Below are 26,377 nucleotides of genomic sequence, written 5' to 3'. Positions count from 1 at the left end.
ATTCTAAAAGCTGTAGCAGGTTATAATTTGACTGTCAAAGTAATAAAGTAATATATATATATATATATATATTTTTTGTCTATATATATATATATTTATATATATTTACAAATCGAAATTTATTTTATTAGATAAGTTGAATGAATCCTCCAAGTTAACTTATCGGTGAGTTTCCGTGGTCAAAGGGAAAATACCCTGATCAGTATCATATCCAGTTTTTTATCATCCTAAAAATGTGCAGGTTTGGTTGAGTCCATATATCGTCAGCTTACTGTCTGAATAAATCATCCGTCATGGAGATTATAATGTTGAGTTAAATGAGGACAGACTGTCCATTACAACCTGAATGAAGGAGGATTCATTACAGGTTGTATCAGACTGACTTACATGTGTTCCTGGTAACTGTTCGTAGTGTTTATTGCACATTCTGGGAATATCGGAACTTAATATTCATATTGTTTCCTTGTTTAAATGAGGAAACGCTGTTCTGCTCTCTCTGAGGAACAGTTTGAGTTATACCTGAATTAACAAAAAAACACAAGTGCCACTAAAAGCTCTCAAATCGGACTGGTTTTCTGTTCACTCCCAGTGGAGCCTTTGTTTTCCTCACAAAGGTGTTTAGTATCAATGAGAGGTGTGTGTGTGTGTGTGTGTGTGTGTGTCTGTGTGTGGGTTCAGGATCTCCTCGCTCGATTTGACAGCTCTTCCAGCACAATGAGCCGTGTGATGTTCAGCCAGCAGCGGTGCGTCGGGCAGCCGGCCGGCCCGCGCCTCCTCAGGGAAGGCGCCGACTCCATTGTTCCGGCGACCTACGTTGGCTCATTGATGACGAGCCGGCTTAGTCAGGCTCATTTGGTGAAATAAAAGACGGCCGCGCCAACATCAACTTGGCTCATCCAGAGCTGGAGTTTTACAGCTATGTCTCATCCCTGAATGGGAAGAGACGCTTTTATACGTTCCTTTGTCGGCTGTGATGCCGAGCAGTGATGGCGGCATTGCAGCTGAGACGTCTTTGTTAGACGCGTGCTGGTTAAAAGCAGCCGATCCTTGAGAACGATTCAACGGCATTGAAAAGAGAAAACGACCTGCAGCAGCAGCAGGGTCTCTGTAGCAGCAGGGACATGAAGGCGTGGACAGGATCAACACAGTTATCCACAATAAGCTCCATAGCTGCGTCATCACCCAAATTTAAAGAACGTTAAATCCCCCTTGACTTGTAATTTGCCTCTGGGCTTCGAGCAGCTCTGGTTTTGACCTCATCAGCAATTTCTGTCCTTCTTTCATAAACAGAAAATATTCAACCATCAGTCGCTTTCCCTTCAAAGTAACACTGCTGTGTTCCTGTGTCCCGCAACACTCGACGCAGCAAGATTGAATATCAGTTGACGTGTTGCTGTTGGTCATTTTTTTGTAATTTTTTTTGGTCTTCCTTTATTTAATTACATCTGGAGTCCTGTGTCTCCGTCAGAGCAGAGCGAAAAGTCGCCGCTGCTCTGTCCGGGCTCCTGAGGACCGGACCGTGTGAAGTTAAAGTGCTGCTGGATAATTGTCTTGTTCCTCTGTATTCTGCAGCCATTCCTCTGGGCCTGATCGTGGTTCCTGGTGACAGTGACTTAGAAACCTGCCGAGAACACATCCAGCGCCTGCAGGAGGTAAGACGGTGAGGGGAGGGAGCTGGGGGAGGGATGAGATGAAAAGGTCACGGTTCCGTCTCACTGAGAGAAAAGGAAAAAGGCGGTGACACCGAGAGGAGAGGAAGCATGAGAAACTTTGTTTTATTAATTGGAAGCCAAGCCAATTAAGGTGTGTGTGTGTGTGTGTGTGTGTGTGTGTGTGTGTGTGTGTGTGTGTGTGTGTGTGTGTGTGTGTGTGTGTGTGTGTGTGTGTGTGTGTGTGTGTGTGTGTGTGTGTGTGTGTGTGTGTGTGTGTGTGTGTGTGTGTGTGTGTTAACCTTCTTAATCTCTGGCTTACTCAACTTTCCACCATCCTGCGCTTCTGTCTTCTTCTCTAGGACTTCTGCTCTGTCCATCCTCCCTTTAGGTGCTTGGGATCCCAGGTTGGTAGTTGTACGTTCGCGAGTTTGCAGTGTGGTTTTTTGTTTGGCTCAGAGGCACACGGGAAACTAACGGCCACCACTCACACTTCCGATTACAACAATGATCACAACAGTCAGTCGCTAATTTCTGTGGCATCAACAATCACAAACAAGTTTTCATCACACTTAAAAAAGACTTTTACAAGTGGATGGCAAAGCCCTAATTTTTCAATTCAAGGGAGCAAATCAATTAATCAGTCAGTTTTTATTTCTTTTGTACTTTTCGTACAAACAATGTAACACAACGTGCTTCACAGGATAAAAGCAATAAAAACCAAGCCCCCCCACCCCCCCGCCATCCATCCATGAATCCAGAACTGAAAAGTGAGGAAACGCTGTCTCATGAAATTCAAATGAGCGAACACCAAAGGCGGGTAAACAAAAAAGATAAAAAGATGAAGATAAAATAATAAAAAAGCCCAAAGAAGAGTTTGTCAAACCAGATAAAAAAAGAAGGGCAACAAAGTCGAAACAATTGAAACAAAGTAAAGCATTAAGTAAAGAGAATAAATGAATAAAATGGAAATAAAAAAGATATACCTGCAAAACAGTCTAAGATGTATAAATAAATAGAAGCAGTGATATAGATGTTCAACTAAAGTCAAGTCAACTTCAACATAACGTTTATTGTCATTCATCCTCAGACAAAAAACAATTGTGTAGTTATGTGATCTAATAACTAAGTAAACAGAATAAAACAGACGTCAGTAATGTAGTTCTAACCATATGGTCACCCTGAATACAACTGTAAAAACTGTCTGTATACAATCAAAAGTAGTATATAGTAGTATGTATTATAAGTATAATAATAAAACACTGTGTTTTAGGTGTAAACTAGTGTCACTTATATTCAGTTTATTCAGTTGTGAGGAATACGCACAATACCTTCTTCATCGGTGTGTTGGCACAAACACAACATGTCTATCAATATTGGTGTGGGCGTCTTTTAATGATTTTGAAAACGGAGAGCAGTCGGGTTTAATACACAATGGATATTGAAACCATATTCAGTTGGTTGTAAAATTGACTTCCAGCATATTGTCGAGCTGCCGATCGGACCAATCACAGACGAAACGAGACAATAGGGTCAAAGCAGCCGATTGGTGTTTATAAGTGGCTGCAGACCTGACTCATTATCTAAATGGTCAATTTACTTTATTTATATACTGTTCGAGTCTTATTGACTATTAAAAATGCTTTGCAGGGATATTCACTAGAGGAGATAAAACTGAAAACTGCGTTCTATCATAAAGGCCCTTAAGAAAGAGATTGTTTTTGTAGTTGCAAAACAAGACATTCATATAAACATGAAATATTGTGGGCTAAGTATCCCCAAAGATTGTCCACTGTTTTTCTGCTAAACACGTGCAGGCAACATTATTCAACCGCAGCATCTGTGGAGGGAAACATTCAGATCGCTTCACTTTTGTTGCTGCTGCTTTTTTCCCGAATGAAAAAACTAAACTCCTGAATGAAGCCTCCTGATTCTGGTAGAAAGGTGACACCTGACACCGGAGCTTTGAGACTGGCAGCTGAAGACGTCTGTTGTTGAAGCCTCTAAATGTCCCACCAGCATGAAATCCTGCTTTCTATTCCTCGAGCACACACCCACACACACACACATACACACACAAAAAAAAAGAAAAATCACCCACGCACAAACAGAGCAGCTACTGTATTACACACAATATAAACACACAAATACACACAAAAAACATGGTTTAAGCATCAGGTAAAAAAATAAAATAAAACACCCTCTCAGTCATTTCAAATCCCAGGAAAATGTAGAGATCCTAACTTTGTAAGGCGCTAGAACGCTCATTAAAATGTGCGTGTTACTCCTCATGTAGCCACACAGGGAGTCTGCTACCACCTAAAGAATACCTCCACAACATGGTTCCTCTCAGTTCCTTGAGTTTAACTCTGAGATCTGGTAACACAGTGACATTGCTGAGACCTCCACAGATGCTGGTAACTAACCAGCGCAACACTCAACTGCCTCTTTCTGTAATATGCCCTGATATCAAGATCCGTACACTTATTATTCCCTGGGAAGTCAGTGAAAACGTCAAAATGTTAGAAAGGAAGTGTTGTGTATCTGTATAGCTATGCACCAGACCTGCCCCAAAATGTTGTGGGGTCTCTCTTGTGGCGAGGAGAAAGAAAATGGACCTTTCTCTTGTGTCAGACCCTAAATATCACATGAGCATTGCAGCTCAATCCATTACGGTCCTTTCATGTTGGAGCAGTCATTATGGAACATCTCCTTAATGGAGACCCGTTTTTGAAAAGGACATTACTTGAGCAGATAAATGAAAGGAGAGATGTTACAGATGTCCTGACGTGGCTATATTCAGCCAAACCCAGACAGTGCTCTCACTGAACTCGAGACAAAATACATGGATCTACATGTGTCAGACTAATACAGACCTTACAACCTCAGGTTTGGGGCTCAGGCCTTATTAAAACAAATCTCATACAGTCAGCATGCAATGCAGCCACGACTTAGTCAACAAGTCCAACTTAACTTCCTGCTCTGCCCTCCAAGCGATCTCTGAAGACTTCTACCTCTGAAGAGTCTCTGTGAAGCACCTCCCTTTCGCGGGCAACCGTGAACTCCTCAGTCAATCTGCTAAAGGGTAGCCCGAGCTCGTTCTTTCACCCGGTGATGCTGGCTAGGCTTCTTTTTTTTTCAGGTGGGGTATAAGCCACCTTTTGAAAAAGCGATTGATCTTCCTTTTGAAGCCTGAAGATCAGCAGGGATCATAGAGTCTGTGTTCGGGCTCCATGTTGACAGATCCAGGCCTTGAATGTCCATGGACGCCCTGATCTTCCCAGCTCAGGTCAGATCTGACTTGAAGACCTCGCCCAGGGTCTGGGTACGCATCCCAGAGAGGGTGTCTGTCCCAAAACTTTATCTGACTAAATCCAAGCCTGGTCAAACCACGGTGGCTCTGACAGGGGCCTTTTCAACTCCCAGGGACCTTTCCCCTCTATTTAGGACCTGAGTTCTAAAGGATCCTCCAAATGGTACCTCAAGATATACAGCAATACTTGAGTTTGTCAGCTTCGTGATCTTGTCAGGAGCCCGGTAACGAACTAATGACACGCTGAGACATTTGCATCAAAGATTTTAACTTCAAAAGACCAATTCCAAAAGCCAACCAAACAATCTCTCCTCTGCTTTTGATTATCCCCCTATTTCATCACGCTCCACTGTCACTTGCAAACCTTTTTCCAAGTACATATCTTTCAAGTGATGTGACTGGCTGAGAGGAGAATGAATCCCCCCACCCCCACCCCACCTCTGACTCACATTTCACTTCAGTCAAACTGCAAAGAGTGAACCACACACACTCTTTCAGGTGACACCAAATTACTTAAACTGTCAGAGATTAGTTCCCCCCGTGTGTCTCGGTGGTACCACACAATGCATGGACTGTTGTGTTTGAGCATCTGCATGCGAGACCTTTGCTTAGTGTATTGATTGTATAGTGTGCTCATGGAATCTATATTCTTTGGTGTGTTTGTGTGGCCGTGTTTGTTGTGACCCATTTTTAGAAAGTGTGCGTTTGTCCGATAATGTGGAGGCGGTTTATCCTGTTGGGTCTGAAGAGGGAGAGAGTAAAGATGTAGGAAGTGCAGAGTAAGGTCAGTCAGGTTTTTTTATTTTCCTAGGTTTAATTGCGAGGTTAATCCGCTCGTCTTTCTTAAGGTCCCAGTGTCAGCAGAAGTTTGAAGCCTTTTCATTGTTGTGTTCAGGGAAACTCACCGTTTGGCAGCAGAGAGACAGGATCACACAAAGAAAACCTATTAATAAATGTTAGAAATCAAAATCAAAGAAGAAGTTTCTCTTGATGTTGAATCTTGACTTCAAAATGAAGTCTTGCAGCACCAGGATGTTCTTTTGCTCTTTTTAATTCACCATGTACCACACTTAATAAAATAATATACAGGTTGTCAATGTCGTCCTCACAAAAGAGAGGGTACTTATTATCATATTAATTTTCTTTCACAGGCTATAGATTTCAAGGATTAATTAGTCCCTGTGCTGCGTTCAAAGTACGAGCTCCATTTATTACATAAACTTTCCCAATTTCCCTCATGCTCCTCACAGGCGGTGCGATTTGTAAGAGGAGCTGCAGCCATAACGCTATTATTTCATATCAACGGACATAATTCAGGCAACTCAGCCCAGTGCCGTTTCTGTCAAATGAAATCAGCTTTGTGCGGCTTCATTTGAATGAGCCTCCCACCTGCTTGCACCTATTTACACCCCTGCACCCTGCGCTCGTATTACAAATGCGCCCATGTAGGCAAAGCCAATTTCAAGCTCAGGAAAATACCAAACGATTAGAGCGCTGCGCACGCTGGTCGCTGCACCGCTACCAAAAATAATGCTCTCGGTGTCATGTTATCAAAGCTTTAAGCCACCGTATTCAAACGCAAAGCAGGTCACAGAACATTTGGTTATGCATCATGTTTGCATTAATCACGGTGAAAGGTACACAACAAGCTTCAGATGCTGTATGAAATAACATGGACAGATGTTCTCCCAAATCATTTTAATTGGGTATATACAGCATATGTGCATATCTGATATTTTGGATGAACACACAAATTATACAGAGTTTCCTTACTTGTTGTAGTAATAATAATAAAGACACATAAGCATATTAGTGATAGCTAAAAAAAAGTTTGAATAGCCGATCAGGAGGTTTGAGAGATTATTTAAAAACAGAAAGTTAAGTTTCAAGATCCTCAGGTGAACTTTTCCACAGGCTTGGGGCCCTGACAGCAAAGGTGACATGTATTTAGCAACATGAATTCATAATATCGTGCACAATAACTTCTAAAATCATTTACCAGAGATTGAAGCAAGTGGGGCTCCAGTGTAGGCAGTGTGGATGAAAAGCCACCCCGAGGTCATCCAGTACATTTTCACTCCCACTCTTCTCTCTCTCTCCTGGGACCCGAGAGACGCCACCGAAATCCCTTTGCTTGAAAGATCATGCACTCCCCGGCTTAGTCGGAGAATATGAATACAGCTGGTGCTTTTTATTATTCTTTAAAAACATATTGAGCAGTATCTCGTTATAGCTGGCCAGTAACAATCTGAGATGATTGTTAAGATTCTTTGAATTAAACCGTATCTAGTCGTGGAGGAGAAGGAACAGAAGCAGCTCACCTGCTCACCTGCTCCCGTGAGTCATTCTCAAAGATTCTCATTTTCACTCCACTGTCCGTTCCTTTTGGTTCTGACCTCTCAGTGGACACGGAGACTCTGTACTCTTATGCTCCGTCACCCTGACGTGTGGTGTGAGGACGGGGCCGCTGTGCTTTTACAGCACTCTGCTCTCCAGCAACTTGAGAGGGGTTCGAAAAGCATAACCCCCTGAAGTCCTTTTTAAAATGCTCTGCTTGACAGAAAGTGACTTTAAGGAATGGTATGTAACTTTTCACTGATATGTTCCGTCACCATTAACAAGCCCAGTGAAGAGTTATTGCGTCTAATCCAGCAGAACGCCGTTTACTGTGTTTACACAACGACTCAAACCTCGGCACAATGCTGAGAAGCCGAGATGATCCGGTTACAGAAGTACATGTGAATACAGTGAACGTGGAAGCAGCCAGCGATGAGAGGAAACTCTGTGTCTGTTCTCTTTATGTGGACGACATGTTCCCACATCCTTCATCTCCCAGATAGCTTTTCATCTCGCCCTTCAGGAGCCACACTTTATTCTATCAATGTTATTTATAACACAAATATACTACTTTTAAACCCTGTATGTGTTAGATCACAGATACTAAGAAGACAGCTCTTAGTCTGTTGTCAGACTTTGTGTTGCGAGGCAACCAAAGTTATGTAACGTTTGTTCACCTGCTCTCTGGTGCATGGGAGGAAAAGCTTCTTTCTGATCTGTTGACTGTTGATCAGCTGGGTATCGCAGGGTATTCAGTGGGCTACATTCAAACAAAACAGCAGGTGGTAATTCATGTTTTGTAGCCTGGGGTTTGGCCTTTTGTTGATTAGTTTGAAACCAGAAGTAACCATATTGGGAGGAGAGGGGGTGGAGCTTGACTGATAGCTTGAGGACACGGCACGCCCACCAATACCTGCGACATGCACCAATTGGACGGTACAGGCTGTCAATCACACGGTATCCACGCTCCAATGCATACAATGCTATATTTTCTATTTTACTCTAAAATAAATTGAGAAATTGATTAGGGTATATTCCTTCTCGGCCAATGGGAACAGCGGATGGAGCCCTACTGGTTACATCCAGGTGTGTCATTATTTAACTCCCTACCCATTGAACTGAGACATACTAAAGTCTTCATTCTTATAAATCCACTCTTCAAGCTTTTATTTTTGTGAAAGCTTTTACAAATACTTGACATTGGCTCTTATTTACACTGACTAATCCTATTTATTCAAACAGTACGTTCTATTTATTTCTCGACTAAGCTTCTCTACCTAAGTGCTGTTATGTCCTCTAAAGCGGTAACGTTTACAAGAAAAATAGTAATTATTAATATTCAGAGTTATTTCACACCAGCACTTCAATCTATAGCTGCACTTTTTTTGCAACAGGCCTTTTGAGAACGGCGTGAACTTGTAGACGTAGCGAGGATTTGTTTGGCATTGTGAGTTTAAAGTGGAGTTGAAGAGGGATGCGTCTCAGGGCTGACACCTGACTGACAGGTCAGCTGCACTGCAGGGCTCCATGCCCCCTTTGATAGAAAGCCCGCCCGACTCTGAGCTCAGAGCGAATCTGGGAGAAACGAGTCCGACCACAGCAGAGCAGGAACTCGGCAGCTTCATGTGCGAGGAGACGAGCGGGAGTGAATGGAGAAGAGACAGAGGAAGAAAGGAGGTGTAGAAGAAAAGAGTCAGCCAGACAAGTTCAGCGTTTGATTCAGTGTTTGTGGGTTTGCTGTGGAAGCCTCCGGCGTTTTCACTCGGCTCGAGACTGCCGCTGAACCCGACAGCAGATTTAGATAAATACAGACAAACGCATAGAGCGCGAGTCGAGGTGTTTACTTCAGCCTGACTTTCTGTCACCGTCTGCACGAAAGCGTTGTTCTATGAAAGGAAAAGAACTTCACACTCTTTGGCTTCTTTCCCTGGGACTTTTTACATTCAGATATTTCTTGCAGTGCTGAACTGAAATACCTGGTTTTCTGTTGTGTTGACGCTTTATTTTTTATGCTGAATCTCCCTCTTGCAGGATGTTATCTCAGTTACTATGGAGAAGCCAGGCTGCATTTTCTCAGGCAAAAAAAAAAAAAAAAAAACATTATCAGGACGCTGGGGAGCGAGTGGGTTTCGTTTCTATGACGACAGCATCTTGACAACATATCCCCACCACGGTTGCATGATAGACTTACATAACCCCTTAGATTATCAGTATTTGACAGGACCAGTGCAGGGCCCGTTTGGTCTGGCCTGTGGTAATGCTTCAGGTCTATTTCAGAATTATTCCATGTCAGTAGGGAGTTTGTCAGAAAATTGCACTGCAATATACTTTTTATGGTTTATGTGCTGGACGTTGTGTTCAAGCTTTTTATAAACAGCCTATGGTGCAGAGTTAGAACATTTTGTTATTCTTTCTACCTGGTTTATCTGCAGTGAGGATTCTCTAGTCACTGTTTTTAATGAAAAATGCAACTGAATTTGCTTTATTATTCCTCGTGTGTGGTTAATATAAGTTTATAAGTTTGAATGATTTACTGAACTGCTTTTACTTGTTATAAGTGCATGTCGGCTACTTCAGACATCTGTCAAGAAGTGGAAACAATCTTTAGAGCCGAGTTCGCAAAGTTATTTCAAAATAAAAGCTCCGTTGTTCCCCTCAGTATAAAGCATTGCAAAGTGACGTGCTTTTACTTTTACCTCAAATTTCCCAAAAGGTAATGATTCTGTGAATGAGGACGTCTGTCTCAGTCAGATATGTTGTTAGAGAGGAATAAGCTAAGTTTATGCAGTGTTTTACTGCACAAGAAGAAACAAGACAATGCAGCTGAAAAGATTGGAGGAGAAATGTAAAAGCGAGGGATGGTTTTTAAGTTGAAACATCAGTCGAGTGAGAAGACGGAAATGATGGAGGAGGATTTTTATAACTTTCTCTGGCATCGTGATGAGAAAGATCCAGCACCACAGCATTTAGTCCCTGACCTGTGGACAGACGAGAGTCTTTGGTCCACGGATCTGAGGAGTCTGACAGTGTGCTGCGGGGGCAGGACTCCACTGGCGGAGAACATTTAGTGTTCTGCAAACAAATGGCGGGGTTTTAAACAGGCGTCTACCGATAACAGGCAGCCGAGCAGGAGGCTGTCTGTTTTCTGATCTTGTTAAAAGTGTTCCTACAGCATTCTGCAGTAATTGGAGACAGGCTGAAAAAATAAAAAAGTGTAGATGATACTAAAATACCAAAAAAGTAAAGACACAACTGTCAAAGCTGACTGAAACTTAAATTTAGAAGTCATTATTTTAGGAACGATTCAGTTTCCCCTTTATGTACTTTGGGGAAACGCACACACACTGAAACTTAATGGTATTTGGCATCGGTGTTATGCAAGTGTGTTTGTGTGTGGGTGTGTGTCTGTGTGTGTGTGTGTGTGTCTGGAGCTACAGTAGATATTCAACGGGATATTGTGTGGGTAAATGCAGAGTAAGACATGAATGGAGGAGAGGAGTAGTATAATGTAACTGACACGCTTCTGCTGGAGGCCTCGATCCCAGCAAGGACGGCAAGTTGCTCACACACAAGACAATCAAGGCAGTGACCTGATTCAACTCAGGGACGCAGCAGAGCGTGCACTCTGGAACTCACAGAGAGAGCAGTCGGGTGTAGAGCGACAGGGAGACGAGGATGATGAACACTGCTTCAAGATTCCAAACGGTTAGAAGAAATGTTTAAGGCAAAGTTTTTTGAGGGCTTCAGAAGGCACGTCTCCCTTTGGGAAAGATATTCACGGATTTAGATCACGAATAAACGACTCCACTGCTTCCATAAAATCACATGATGACGTGATGTGCACAGGTTTTTCTCATTATTTTTATTCGAGTGCCTGGTGTCTCCACTTGAGAGCATGACTTGTTTATTTTGTATGTTTCGATTTTGTAATGCTTGCACGTCAAACCCTTCGCTCACACTCAAATATCCCTAAAACAACCCCTGCTTGTGCTTCGATCTTTAAGCCAAACGCTTGCACTCAAATAATCTGTTGCATGATGAAATTGAAATACACCTGGCGTTCAGAATTTTGACAGATTTGTTGCAGAGAAAGAAAAAAGTGACCATCAGGAGCGGGTTGGGGTCCTGTGTGTCTTGTAGGATATTTAGACAGGAGCTTTAGCAGTTAGCATGCGATCCCAGTGATCCGAGGCCCCTGGGCAGTGGCCTCGTTGGTCCGGTCGTTGGTATTCACTGTTTGATCTGCCGTCCGGCACCTCACTGTTCTGTCTGTCTGTCCCTCAGGAGGAGGCCGGCAAACCAAAGATCCTCTCCTCGCAGAGGTTATCTCCAAAGTGGTGTTTCCTTGACTGTAAGTAAATCACATTTCTAACAAAGCACTTTTTCCCTTTGATTGGATTTTTTTGTTCATTACTCTGACGCCCTCGCCTCAGTAGCTCTTGTACAATGTTAAAGAGCTTTTAAAATGAAAAGTGAGTTGGTAGTTACTAATGAATCACTGTAGGGATACATGCAGGGAGCCGTGTGGATTGGTTTCAGGCAAGAATGGCGCCTGAGCACTGAATACACTCACATGTAAACCAACGTTAATATGAGGGGAAATGTTAAAAACAATTATTTGAAAGCAGAGCGAATCCATTAGCCATCCCATTCGACAGAGAATGAAGTCTCTGTGGCAACGACTGCATCACTCTGAAATGACGGAGGACACAATTTGTCCTAAAACAGCCTGGTCGACTGCTAAAATCACTGATCACAGCTTATTACATCAAATTTATATATTTCCAATAAATAATTATAAGAGATAATAACAAAAGGTATTTTTCTTCATTTTAGCGCGACTCTTATCTGTGAACTATCGGGGCAGAAAAGATAATTTCAGCAATTTGATTTGCTTTCACTCACAAAGTCTTATTATTGTAAGAAAAACAGGAATAAATTTGTTGTTGCACGAAGCTGTGTCTATTCTGAAGAAAGAGCCAAGCAGACTTGGAGGAAATGTTCTATTCTAAGTTATTTTGTAGATTTTGATCTAGTAGGAATGAATACTGGTTTTGCTTTGTTTTGTTTTTTCCTAAATTCTCATAATATTTACTTATCTTCTCGTTAAATTATAACTTTTTTTGCGCTTCATATGACATCTCGATATTTCTTCTGCAATTGTTTCAACGTCGGCCTGTGTGCTCACTGCGCTGCCTGGGCACCAACTGTGCATGCACTCCTCCAAGTGGAGTTAAAAATAGGAAAATAGGCACTCCTACACATGTGAAGTGTCAATGGCAACAGTTCACTGACCTGGACAGAGTCTGACTGGTAGACACATGGTAGTGGGCAGTGGCTTAGGGTGGGCTGACTTATGCTTTACACCAGCTAAAGAAGTAATATAATATAAATTGGGAAGTGGCAGAAGTCAGTAGAAGACAAAGAAATGTTTTCGTTATTAAAATGTATTCATGTAGGCTTTCTTCAGCCATCGCTTACATTACAGACTTAGATGAGGTTCATTATATCAGTAGCTGAGATGAGGAAGGGGGCAGAGTGACAACCCACGCAGATCATTATTTTTCTGCGGCCCCACCTTCTCAGTCTCGTTACCACTAGATCAGACCGGCAGAGACAGATACACACAGTCTGCCACAAAAAGCTGAAATAAAGTCTGAGCAACACTCAAAGGATCCATTGTAGTTTTGATTTAATGGTTTAAAACCTCTGTGAAGCAGAACCTCGGATTGAAGCAGTGTTATTAGGACCAGTAGCAGCGATGGCCGGGCACTACGAAGGTGGTTCAGGTGTCGTTAGTGACATTCAAACAGATTTCTAGTTGTTTGTGGTTCTCGCCTCAAAAATAACAAAAGCACAGTTTCATCAGCTCTTGTTTATTGGTGACAGTCATGAATATTAATATCAGCTTACCAAAAATATCACACAGAAAAAAACTGGGTTTTAAACACACACACACACACACACACACACACACACTCACTCCTCTAGCGTCGAGTCCTGGTGGAATTTCCGCCAAGAGAAGTTGAGGCTAAAAAAGAAACGATAGCTCAAAGTTTGCGAGAAGAGAAAAGTGTTAAAAGTTTACACAGGGACATTCCAACCAATATCAGTGCTTTACATTTACAGACATTCTTTTAAAGTGACCTCTTTTAACCATGTGACCTCACACATCAGCCACAAAGTTGTAACAGCAGTAAGAAATGTTCATTTCCTCTTTTTAGCCTCTGACGTGTCTTTGTCCTTTAAAGGCTCATCTATGCACTACATTAGATTCGTTTTTGAAAAAGAACAGAGTCTTCTACCTGTACTCTTCATTTCTACCGTTATTGTGTACATCTTCTTGGATACGGACAAAACAAACGAGACAGAGCAATAACATCGGAAAATCATTGGGGGGCATTGGAGCCAATAGTTCAAGCGAGACGACCAAAAGTCACAAAGTAATTTAAGGAACTCTTGGCTCTGCGCTGCCCTCTATTGGATATATTGTTTAACAATGTTTCGTTAGTAAATGCCCCGTACATGAGCCTGAGCACTGATGACAGCACCAGGCCTGATCTTCATTTTAAAGCACAGACTATCATAACATTTCAGAGTAATCACACTGGAAAAATGTGTATTTAGTTCGAATGGCAAAGCATTGGGTCCATAAAAAGGAGCGTGACGTTATCACACCATCTGTAGCAGCCGCTGACGATCCGTGACACGCCGACTCCGATTTGTAGGATCAGACGACAGACCTGCCCCCCCCCCGTCACAGCGGGCGATCTTTTAGATTGTCAAGGAAAAAAAGAAGATAAACAACTTCTGACAACTCTCTTGTTTCGGAAGCCGACGATCTCTGGGAGTCGTCTCCAGTGCTCGGTGGTTAACGGCGTGTGTTTGTGTTTGTCTCCTCAGCAACGACAGCGGATCGCTTCTACAGGATCGACAGAGCACAGGTAAGTGCCCCCCCCCCCCCCCCCAAAGCTTTCTGCAGCTTTAAGTTACATGTTCAGTATGTGCAGTACCACTGAGGTGTGTAGAGTCCTAAACCCACTAAGACCCAGGATTCACTAGCCATGAACACATCGTGCCTATATCAAAATGCGACAGTTAGAAAGCTTCCCAGTTTCCATCATGGTTGTTTTGTTAAACATGAGAAAGCCAAGCTCTCTCCTGGCAAAGGGAAATGAATCATAATCGCCCTCTTCAAAAGCCGGTGTAAACCTGATCCTTCTGGTGTAGAGGAGGAAGAAGAGTTATTGTTTTTAATCATTTTTAATGACTTTTGTCCCAGTGTGACAAATGAACCATTTGATTTGATGGATCAGCCAAAAACATCAAATTTATTATGTGTATAAATTGTGATACAGGATTTTACCCACTTTGATACCAAGATATAATATATTATTATAAATGGAGCCAATAAAAAAAGAAAATATGACAGAAAACCAGTTTTGAAGGGACTTCTGCTTCAGCTCCAGATGTTTCTGTGGTTGGTTAATGAGATAGATTATGCTAAAGAAATCCTTTTAAGGAATTATATCTGATAATATATAACAGCTCAGTGAATGTCCGTTTCAAAGCACGGTGCTGATAAAACTGTTTGTGTTGCTTCATCAGGAGCATCTCAACTACGTAACCGAAATCTCCCAGGAAGAGCTTTTCATCCTGGACCCTGAGCTCATCGTCACCTCGACCGTCGGCACCTCCCCCTCTGACAGTCTTGACGTAGCGACCCCTGCCTCCAGCCTGGTGAACAGCAGGTGAGTCAGCCTCCCCTCTGGATGAACCCTCACCCTAAAAACACCAGAGAACATTATTGCATCATATTGAACATTTTTAAAGCCACTGTCTACCCTGGCTAAAAAAAGGGCCAGCTGGGATTTTACAGAGAGAATCCAGTTTCCAGAATCAGTTTATCTCTTCTCCACAGAGACACAGCGCTAATGTGAACGCTCACAGGAAATCACATATTTACACAGTCTGCAGATGTGTTCGATAGATACCTGCAGGAAAGTGTTGCAACTGTGAAACCAGCCCAATGAAAAGCATAGTGAACTGATTATGAGGCAGGCACAAAAAACAGACTGCGCTGCCCTCTGTAAATGAATCCAAAATAAGACAGAAATGGAGGAGATGGTGGGAAAGTGGCTCTTTGATTGTCTACGGAGATATTTGGATGACATTTTGAAATGGGGGCACATCACAGACAAAGAGTCGATCCTAACCCTGCAGCACAGCACAGATTGCAGGCTACTGCTAAATCCACTGTGGTATTTTGGTGAGCCGGGCCCACCTGCAACCTGGTTGGGGGGGGGGGGGGGAGGATCAGACAGAACACATGATCATAGGAGGTTTTGGAGGCTTTTCTTAAAGGGAAACAGAACGTAGAACCATTGCAGGAACTCGTAGGAACCAGGTTCTAAATAAAGTTCCGGATAGATCTTTTTACCCCCCCTAAAGTCCCTGCTTGTGCTTTGATTGACAGAAGCAGAGTGAGCGCGAGAAGAGTAGAAGCTGAAGCGCAGGCAAACTGTCCGAGCAACAAAATAAGTGCAAGCGCAGTTTGAGCACAAGCAGAGGCTATTTGAATGTGAGCGCAGGGTTTTGAGTGAAATCAATTCCTGCTCTACAACGGAAAAAACAAGAAAATTCATTTCAGTCTCTTCTACATCATACTGTCCATCCAAATTTTGAATGTGGGGGCTTCAGACAGTGTTGGAGCACCAGCAGGGGATGGACAGTCCTGAGGGAGGCGTCAGCGAAAGATTTTTAATGAATCGGTGTCCGACACGCCTGTTGATCAGCCCGAGAAACAACAGGTTTGATGTCCACAGGAGGCTTTTGTGGATGTGAGGCAACATCCGTGTCAAACGTACCCAGCAGATCTGCGGCTCCCGATTGTGGTTTCGTCAGTGTGTGTTATCGCTTGTGATAGAGACGGCAGATGGAAGAAGCTCTTTGTAAACAGACTCATCGGAGAAATGTCCTGTAGATAACATCATACTGGCTGATGAGGATTACAGAGCTGGGAAGAATCACTTGTTAATCCTGATAATGTCCGGCCGACAAGAAAACCGTGCGTGTGTGTGTGTGTGTGTGATATAACGTCTTTATTCTTGCCCTTTTTACATATTCTCTGTAGTCACATATTTTGTCACACAACAGTATTCGGCTTATAGGAGTGTCTATAGGATCAAATGATGTAATAATGAATAAAGGGGGGGCTGTTCAGTGCAAAGATGGTGGCCAACACATTTTTCTTTCACCGTGAACCAATCATATCGACTCGGAGCCTGAGTGCAAACAGCAGGCAGGAAGGCGAAGCAGCATTGTAATCAGACCTAATGGCACTTTTACATCACTGTCAATCTTTGACCTTTTACTTTTCCATTTTAATGAGCCAGTCTTTTGTTTCTAACCCCCCCACCCTTCCTTTTTGTCTGTGAAACCCGACTTTTGTCAAAATGCATCCGTAATGTAACACAAGTCAGTGTTGCATCCAAAACTTAAAGTTACTATGGACAGCAGGATAACAGTGTGTCTTTGAAAAGCAGTCCGATCTGTCCTCTGGTGATAGTGATGGTTAAGATATGTCTTTCTGGTGAGGGCCCCTCTTATCAGGACTCTGTCGTCTTTGTTCCCCCTGCCTCTTCCTCCTTTCCTTCATCTTCATCCCCTGTTTCCAGGTGAAGAGAAAACAAACGCACACTCTACACTGTATAGTCGCCATCGTCTCTAAGGCAGTGTGGGATGGGCTCGCTCGCTCTCATTGGTCAAGCTTGTGCATGCAAATTGTAGTGTGCTGCCTATTGAGCCTGTTAGAGCTGTAAGCCTGCATGAAGTAGAACTGCACCAGTATGTGTGTCTGTGTGTGCGTACTGTATGTTTATGTGTAGGTGTATGTAAATACATGTATAAATACATATTATTAATAGAAATTTTATGATAATATTTCTGTCTGCATTTTTCTGCTCAAGAACCACAGAGTGTTACTCTAATATGTGTGTGTGTGTGTGTGTGTGTTTGTTTGTGTGTTGTGGGTAGCATATTTTTCATCCCCTGCCTCCATATTAAATCCTTTTAACCATATTTACATACACTCTCACACAGATTAAATTCTCACCTAAAGGAACCTGTTAGAGCAGCTGTTAGGTGATGCTCTCTCTCTCTCTCTCTCTCTCTCTCTCTCTCTCTCTCTCTCTCTCTCTCTCTCTCTCTCACACTCACAAAATCTTAAAAGTTGTGTTAGAATATATCACAATGTGACAATAGTTCCACCTTTGCTCAGGATATCAGTCGATCACTGCTGCGACCAAGAGGTTTTTCCCAGTTGAACCTAATCAAGAACTTTCCTGTGCACTGTGTGTGTGTGTCTGTGTGTGTTTGTCAGTGTGTATGTGTGTGTGGGAGGAGAAGGAAAAAGCACAAGCGAAGCAATTATGACAACAATCACTTTGAATTTACAGTGAAGCGAGTTTACATGCCACAGCAGTGGGTGTTTACTGTCTCCCCACGATATCAACTGTAGCTCAGAAAACGGCACATTAGCCTGGATTGATTTTTAATCGGTGATCACTGCACATTATAACATGACCAGTGATCAAACTGCCAGAGAGAAACTGGTCCGTTAAACATGGTCACGTGACACGCGCTCCCTCCTGATCACGTAATGTAACAAGTTCACACATTAGCAGCAGAGCTCTTTGCGGCCATTTCAATAATTAATGGCGGTTATTAGTGTAAACACGAGTGGGCGCGGAGCTTTATTTAATTAACCCAAGCGAGCGGCTACGTGTTTGCTTCAGAGCCAGGATCTGTTGTTTACTTTTGCGGTCACCTCAAGTTGAACACGCGAACACTGCGGCTCTGGAAACAACTCGGCGGTGAAACGGACACTTTCGGGATCACGATATTTCTCCGGTGCGGATTTGAAAAGAAACAGTTTTTTAATGCTATGCTGGAAGATCAGTCTTCAGAATACAAAAGAGGGAATAAATAAACAGGTACAATGGGAGTACAGGCAGAACAACACAACCTCCTGATCCCAGCATCACTTCCCTTTGGCTATTTGTGTGTGTGTGTGTACGTGTGTGTGTGTGTGTGTGTGTTGGCGGGCTGATTTGCAATGCTGAGTGCACTGAGTGGGAGGACGAGGAGGAGAGATGAGGCCGAGAGGCAGGGGCAGAGTGAGGGAGAGATGGGTTTGGGAGGAAGAGTCAGAAAAACAGTGGATAGAGAGAGAGAGAGAGAGAGTGAGAGAGAGATGGAACACATGTCAGAGCACTCCAGAGTCACACCAATCTACTGTACGCACACATACACACACACACACACGCACACACACACACACACTCCAACAGTGTAGCAGTGTGCCCACGCAGGGCCAGAGGTGAACGTTATTCCTCCCACTGTAATTACCTCTCTCTCTTCTGCTTCTCTCTGACTCTCTGTCAAACACACGGAACGCCGCCCACACACAAAACATTTTGTTTTTTTTAAAAGAAAATGAGTTTAGCCTCACATGCTGTCAGTTGGCACTTTGGCGTCAGGTGAGCATCTGACCGGGCGAGAGTCTGGATCTCCACAGGACGGAGAATCAGTTATTTCAGGAGAGAAAACCTGACTCGGACTAATTGTGGGAGGTTTCACACGAGCGAGAAATAACTTCCCTGTGTGTTTTTCCACTCTTCCTGAGTTTGTCGAGCGAAACATAACAAATGCTCGACTTTCTCTTGGATTAATACTGCGCAGCTGTTTTCAGACATAAACTCCAGAGAATAGCCATAGAATTGGGTCCGGACTTTCTCCGTAGTTTGTCTTTCACATGTAAATAATGCAGCAGGAGATTCTCCACAGAAATCTCCGGGGTGTAAAGGTGGGGGGTGGTGCGGCACGTATTCATTCTGATAGTGACATCCTGTTTCTGTATCTTTGTGTTTTCACTAGGGGGCTGGCCGGAGAAGCCTCTTGCTCGGACATTTGTGTTCTCATATTCAGCCTCTCCGGAGAATGTCTGGAGATTGTTTGGAGTTCAGCTTATGTCAGGGCTGACTTAGGGAAATGTTGCGGTTGTAGTTGCATAGTTTCAATTGGTTGTGTCTCAGGATTTGTGAGTTTCAAATGATTTCAGATTACAAACCCCATGTCAGTTTTGTACCTACACAATTGAAATGGCACAAAAAGGTCAGAGGTACAGAGGGGTCCCCCTGAAAGTGGACATAGGGGAGCTTGATTTGATCAAACAGGCCTGTTTAATGTCCTGTAACAACTATGTAGAAAGATGTGATGTAATTATAAAGTATTTATTTTCTGTTGTATTCTGTTGCGTTGTTAGAACAGCATCACTTTGCTTCCACCTCTGCTCCTGAGAGCGGACGGTCGTTACCACAACAGGTTTCTCGTCGGGTAAACATGGACACGGGTCGCTGGCGGGTGGAGAAGCTCCTGCACACCTGTTGCACCAAACTCAGACTCGATCATATACATCCTCTACGCTCCATTAATTTTTCCAAGTGTTGCAGTTTGGTGGAATTCTCCAAAGGCTTTTTTTTTCGATGCTTTCCTCACATACTTGAAATTCAAAGAGAATTTCCTATATTTCTGCTTTTCCCTCAGCTCATCCTGCATTAATGCCCTGAAAAAAAAAATGCTTTTCTCTTCTTTCTCCTTTTCTCACCACCTGCCCTTATCTCACTCAGGCTCGTTATCCCAGTGTTCAGACTCTTTAATTCTTTATCCAGCGAGGATCCAAGCTTTACCACTAAATGAGCACAAGGACACAATAGGCTCGAAGGCGGACATGCATCACCAAAGTCCTAAAACACAAATCTACCTCACAAATGGTCATTATATGGTGTTCAGTCGTCATTTCATCTTTGTGGGTACAGTATCTGTAATTGTAATGCATCCTGATACACAGCATATTAACTATTAACATATTAATTAAGTGAAAATGACCCCTTATTGAATAGAGATCGTTTATTATGGAAAAACATTTAATTTAAAAGTCTTAGAAGAATTACTTTCCTTGTTTCTTATCTTATGTATAATGTGCAATTAACGCTGGTTTTGCAAATATTCAATAACATTTTACTCGCAACATTAGTTTTTGTGTTTCCTTCACATCTGTAAACTCCAATCGGGTGAAAGAATAACACCATTTGGTTTTGACAAACACAAATTACCTTTTGGGATTATTTGCATCTAGAGCGGGGAAGTGGGATCCGATCCCAAGTGCTCACAGGAGACACTTCAGAAAACGAATTTAACACCGGGCGTTAACGCGGGTACTTAGCGCGGACCACTTGTGATCGGATCTCTCAGGACAGATATTAATACCAGGTCTGAACAGGGCCGTGTGTTAACAGTTAGCTTTCAGAACCCCACGACTGTGAAGAGGATGAGTTGGTGCTGCCCCTCACCAGGCCCGGAGCTAATATCACCTTTTTCAGTCATAAGCTAAACCGAGGGGCAGCATAACAGGCACTTTGGAACGAATAAGCTACTTTTTGAACTGTTAATCATGCAAAGCTGCTCTGGTGGAATCCCAGAATACAAAAAGGAAGCTGTAAATGAGCCGAACAGGTTCCTTTAAAACAGGCCACATGGATCACATCCTCTGCAGAAGAGTCCCTGAGCTGTCTGCAGGCTGACGGCCTCAGTGAACACCCAGAACTCCGTGTAGGGAACATCGAGTCCAGGCTGCGATCTCACCTCACTGACTTCGTTTCCTCTGTGTTCTGCTGCAGTTGTTCTCAGAGGCAGCGGGTGAACAGCGACAGCTCCGCAGCCGAGGCTTTCGCGGCGCCCGTGGCCAGCAAACTCACCAGGTTAGTGTGTTGAACGTGTTGTGTTGTGTGTCCAAGCTGCTGGTTGTGGAGTGAAATAAGACGTGAGCACGGAAAAGTACCACCCACCAGCGGCTCTCTGAGGAGTCCTGCTTCAAAAAATGATTCCCAAAATTCCTCCCACTCATCAAAGTTAAATCAAGGACTGTATTCTCAGAGTACACACACATATAAAAGCTTTGTTTCCGCAATATTTGTGATCAGAGATATAAGTCAGGATGCAACTCCGAACCGCTGCACACTATAAGTTTAGGAAAAAACTGATTGAAACTTAAAGTCAGATCCTGACCTGTCGCCACGTCCACTGATTTAAATACGGCTTTTCACAAAGTCATGCCGCTGAGACCGGAGGTGAGACTGAGCAGGTTTCTAAAGGGAAACTCAGCTTGGTGTTAAAAGGAGCTTTACACCACGCTGCCTAATCATCACAAACACAGACTCGGCCCGACTCTGGTCCCCACGTCACACACGCTGGTTCTGTTCCAGGAAAATAACCAAAGAGGGGCAAACACAAATAATAGACGTGAGCCTGAGGAAGCTGTGTACAGGTTGTTCTCAGTGCTTTCACTAACTCGGTTGGATTACCTGCCGAACACCAGAGAGCCAGATCATATGAGTAATTTGATTCTATAAAAATAAATTGGTCGAGCGTGTGTAACAGCAGGAGATTGACAAGATGGCAGCATCTGTATCGACCCGAGATAACCTGTTTGTACTGTGTGAGGAAGTGGAGATACTGTACGTGATATATCTGTATAAACTTAGATAATCTTCGTTTACAATCTGTGTTCTCCTGACAACAACCAAATGTCAGCTTGTGCCGCGGAGACGTGATCCGGAACAAGGTGATTCACAAGCCGCAGCTTCTGGGCACTGACACACTCTTCTGTTTTCTGTGTTTGCTATCAGTGGATGATGATTTCTCCCCGTTCTTACTGTTTGTAATCGTGCGTCACTGTTTTGTTTTCCACAGGGCCGGCTGCATCCATCGCTCCAACACCACTGCTGCCGATTTTAAACCGAGACTGAGGTCAGTACACCTGCAAGCTGTTTGTTTACACCGGTGTGAAGCTCTCAACCAAGAGCTAAGTGGAGTCAGTCGTTAGGAAACACGGAGTCGGCTTAATACGGTTGGAGACGTGTGTTAGAAAGGTTGAGGGCTGTTTTATTGTTGGGTCCATTGTTGGTTGTTGCTGTTGTTGATTTGTCGCTTCTCTTTGTTATTATAATGAGGAGCCTCCTCGAGAATTCATCCATTCAATTTATCCAGGAACTGGTGCTTATTACATATTCATTCACCCCCCCTCCTGACTCCACTTTAGAATACAAATGACATACGTGATTATTTATACATAGAGCAGGGAGGGGACATCCAATAATAAAGTTAAAGACAAATTACTACACTAAGGTCCTTAATCTGGCTAGTTTTGTCTAATTTAAAAGCCACAATAATCCCAAATGAGTGAGTTTGTATTCTTTGCAAAGAGCTCTTCAATAATTCCATATGCTCACAATGTAAAACAATGGCTGCTTAGCTGGTGAGGGCCTATTGGAAGATTTTTAGCACATCGAATAGCTGAGTTGATTTATGATTTTTGCGAAATGGAGATCTCCGAAGAGTTGTTGCTTTGCATGACCGGTTACTGGTTGTAAAGTCGACAAAGTGTAGACTGTTGTTAACTGCAGACCGTTTGTCTCACAGTGCTCAATGAGGTTTAAACCAAGCACAGTGCAACAGGAATCAGTGGAGCTGGTTAACGTCTCTGTGACAGAGTCCGTGGCAGGAAAACTATTTTTTTTAAAAAACCTCCCTGCACCTGAAGTTTGCCAAAGAGAAGCTTGACACTATAGAGCTACTGATCCTGAGAGGAATGAGATGCATTGGGTCTGTGGAGTTTGTGTAACTTGTGTGGGGAAGTGAAACAGAAACAGGAAGTGGTTAGACAGTCTCGCTGTCTCTACAGACGAGAGCAGAGCCAGAAGACGGAAGACACCGATGGAGAGAGAGAGAAAGGTAACAGACACACACACACACACACACACACACACACACACACACTTTGAACACTTGTCAACACCCTCACTGATAAGAACCCTAACCTGATTCGAACCTGAAAGGTGGGGGGGACAGAGATGTAAGACAGCATCTGTTCCTCCCGGCAAACGCTTTTATTCTGACACATATCGTCCCAGCTTCTGTCTCCCCGCGCTCACAGTGCATGCTGGGAGTCTGTGTGTGCGAGCCCTCGATCCTGTCTGTCAGTGTTGCCGTGCTTTTGTTGTCCTCCGGAACACGTACATTTTCCCCCTCCGCAATCTGCGTCTGCGCTTGCATTGTCTCCAGTCGTGTCTGTCGTGGTGGTGAGTTTTTTTTTTTGATTCCAGCTTTGGTTGTTGTGAGCCCAGTGTAACCCAGTTCCCTGTGCCACTGTGGGAATCAGCCCCATTCTGCAGCAACAGTCCTGCTGCGCTCCCTGAAGGAGCCAGCTGCCTCATGGGAAAGCACTGTGAACAACTCTCAGCTGTGTGGCATACACACATCAACAGTGGCATCCTTAAGGATAACGACAATTATAACGTGGCTCTTGTTTTTTAATTAAGTGCATAATGTGTTAGTTAAACATCCCAGAGTTAAATATGTAGGATTACAGCGACGGGAAACAGTTTATCCAGATTATCTGAACCAATGATTGCGCTCATTATTATTATTGTCCTTTAAGGCTGATAGAAGAGGCGGCGCTCCGACCTCACCTTGAAATTAGCCCTACCCGTCTCTGTGGTGTTTTGGTGCAACAGGTGATGGCAGAGTCCCAAACCAATGACTATCGACTGCAAATTTATTTTCAAACTCAATGCTTAAAGAAATTACTGTCGTAACAAAATATTGCTTATGATGTACATAGAAGGACTCCTCATGCTGTGGATGAATGGGATGGCTGAGTTCCCATCATGCTTTTCTGCTCCATCCACTCAAAAGAGGCGTTTGGATTTGTTAATGTGATGCATGCTGGACTTAACCCAATGCATGCTGGTTAAAAGTGCTGTCCGAGTTTTTCCAGAACGTCGGCGTGTGACGCGATCTTAAAACCATGTTCTCCTCCAACTGCAGCACCGGGGAGCCGCCTCTGTGACGACACAACTCCGCCCTGATTGGCTGAAAGCTTCACTGACACGCATGGCCCGTCTCACAATTTTTATCCTGAGAAAATCCAGTTCCATTATCTGCTGTTTATTTCTCTCCGTTAAAAAAAGGTTGTGATGTATTCGTTCTCTTTCTGGCAGTTATTTGTTTACACACTTTGTACATCGGTTTTAATTTTCAAGCTGTTAAAAACGGTTTAGTTGTTTAAAATAAGTGATGCTCTCGTAGATTGTATTTTTATCTTTGACTTTTTTTCTTTACTGAATGTTAAATTCGAACAAACTGGAAGTTGTTGAGAAGGTAAACAAACTATACAAGGAATATTTAAGGCATAAAGCACATGTATGAAAGTACGTGTATGTGTATATATACTTATATATTTCTATATCTTTGGTATAGATAAGAGGGGTTTTGTGTTTTGTTTTTTTACAGTACACCTTTACAGTTATTACATGTGTAACTTTTCCCTCATATAACTTAACCCCATCACCCTGTGTCTTAAGTGAAACTGTACTTTGATTTAATTGAGATGTGAAAAGACTTTAGATCGATTGTCTGATGCGCTACAGGAAGTAGAAACGGTCATATCACATTGTCGCATGAAATCCGCCCCCAGTCAGACCGAGTCCACACAGCCAATAGGAAGGCCTGGCTCGTCATTGGTCGAGTCGTGGTGGTCACACTTCACTGCGATTGGCTCAGATGTTTTCAGAGCCATGTGATTGGTTGAGAATCAAGACAGATGCATTTAAACAATTCTGAATATCATGAAAATGTGACATATTTTCCGTCAGATATATAAGAAAGTGCAAGTTTATAAAATACAAGACTCATTACATGTAAACTACATTGATAATGAAGGCCTACAGCCGGGAAAAAAGCATCTCAAAATATTACAATATTTCATTACGAGTTTGAGTACATTTCTATTTATATCGTATAAATACAGTGTTGTATTAAAAGTTGTCTGGAAGATGGAGGACGAGTCACATAATGTCTTTGCTGATCGCTGAGCTCCTCATCAAAACAAATTCATGGGAAGTTGGACTGAAACTGGAGTCAGTGCATCGAGAAGACGTCTTTAGCAAATGGACGACGACTGTCCCATTCCTCTCGTACCAGGTCGGTCCTGAACCAGAGACCTCAGAGGTGTCTGAACTGGGCTGAGGGGCAAAAGAACTGGACCGGTGCTCGGGGGTCCAGAGTCTTTTCAGATCCGACGCCACATCGAGATGGTCATTTGTGCTAAAGGATTGACTGCATGGACTTACTTGTCAGAAGTCGGATATCTCTGAATTTTAAATGTAATCTATTTTTGAATGATCATGCATGGGAAATATTTAGATATTTAGAGATGAACAACTGGATTTTTCCGATTTTTATGAGCTCTAAGCCGTAATCTTCAAAGTAAAAAAAAATAATTTCACATGTAATGAATCTAGAACATGGCAAAGTTTTACTTTTTGGAAATAAATGACTTCAACAAAGTTACGTTTTATGTTCTCAGTCTTTTAGGTGCACCTGTATGTGTATGGCTTGATTTAAACCCCACTGTTGACATGTTGTGTTTATTAGTCTTTATATATGCTTTATGTAAGAATAATATAAATTCAATGATAAAGGCTTTAAAAGTGGATTTGAACTCCAGGACTCACCTTCTGTGCCTTACTACAGGATTCAATATAAAGCAATAATACAACTGTTACCTTGGGGCTCCTTGTTATTTCAGTTTATATTCGGCACAGAGTAGAACACACTCACACAGTCACATTAAAGTTCAGCTCAGAGTGCTGTGGGATTCTGGGAGTGTGGATCTTTGTCCCTGATACAAAACACATACGTCAGGTGACCCAGAATCCCTCAGTGAATCGGAACGTAGAGGAAACTGTAAACATGGCTGCAGACCTCGTGTTAGCCTCAGCTGAACTTCACACACAGCAGACGGCTCTTTTCTTCTTTCTCTCTGTTTCTATTCTCCCTCATTTGCATTTTTTGTTCAGAAGAACAGATTCATTCTTTCTTCCTGCCACGCACTCATCTTCTGTTTCTCCACCTCTCCCTTTAATCCTCACGCACAATCTCCCATAAGGGTCAGACA

General features: G+C 43.0%; 1 protein-coding gene across 7 annotated transcripts in view; it reads left to right on the top strand.

Annotated features, from left to right (window-relative positions):
- dgkza (diacylglycerol kinase, zeta a) overlaps positions 1-26,377 on the top strand; it is a 73,952-nt gene that overhangs the window by 41,277 nt on the left and 6,298 nt on the right. For 6 of the 7 annotated variants that reach the window (XM_053417567.1, XM_053417566.1, XM_053417564.1 and 3 more), the window contains 7 exons: positions 1,573-1,652; positions 11,584-11,650; positions 14,203-14,243; positions 14,908-15,050; positions 21,039-21,119; positions 22,111-22,167; positions 23,102-23,151. In XM_053417567.1, coding sequence (XP_053273542.1) covers positions 1,573-1,652; positions 11,584-11,650; positions 14,203-14,243; positions 14,908-15,050; positions 21,039-21,119; positions 22,111-22,167; positions 23,102-23,151 — 519 coding nt within the window. Of the gene's footprint in view, positions 1-1,572; positions 1,653-11,583; positions 11,651-14,202; positions 14,244-14,907; positions 15,051-21,038; positions 21,120-22,110; positions 22,168-23,101; positions 23,152-24,246; positions 25,767-26,377 lie in introns of those variants that run through there. The other variant, XM_053417565.1, reaches the window with a different exon arrangement.

The sequence above is a fragment of the Pleuronectes platessa genome, chromosome 24 (genome assembly GCF_947347685.1).
Source record: "Pleuronectes platessa chromosome 24, fPlePla1.1, whole genome shotgun sequence".
NCBI classification, from domain to species: domain Eukaryota; kingdom Metazoa; phylum Chordata; class Actinopteri; order Pleuronectiformes; family Pleuronectidae; genus Pleuronectes; species Pleuronectes platessa.
This window is presented reverse-complemented; position numbering and strand designations above follow the sequence as displayed.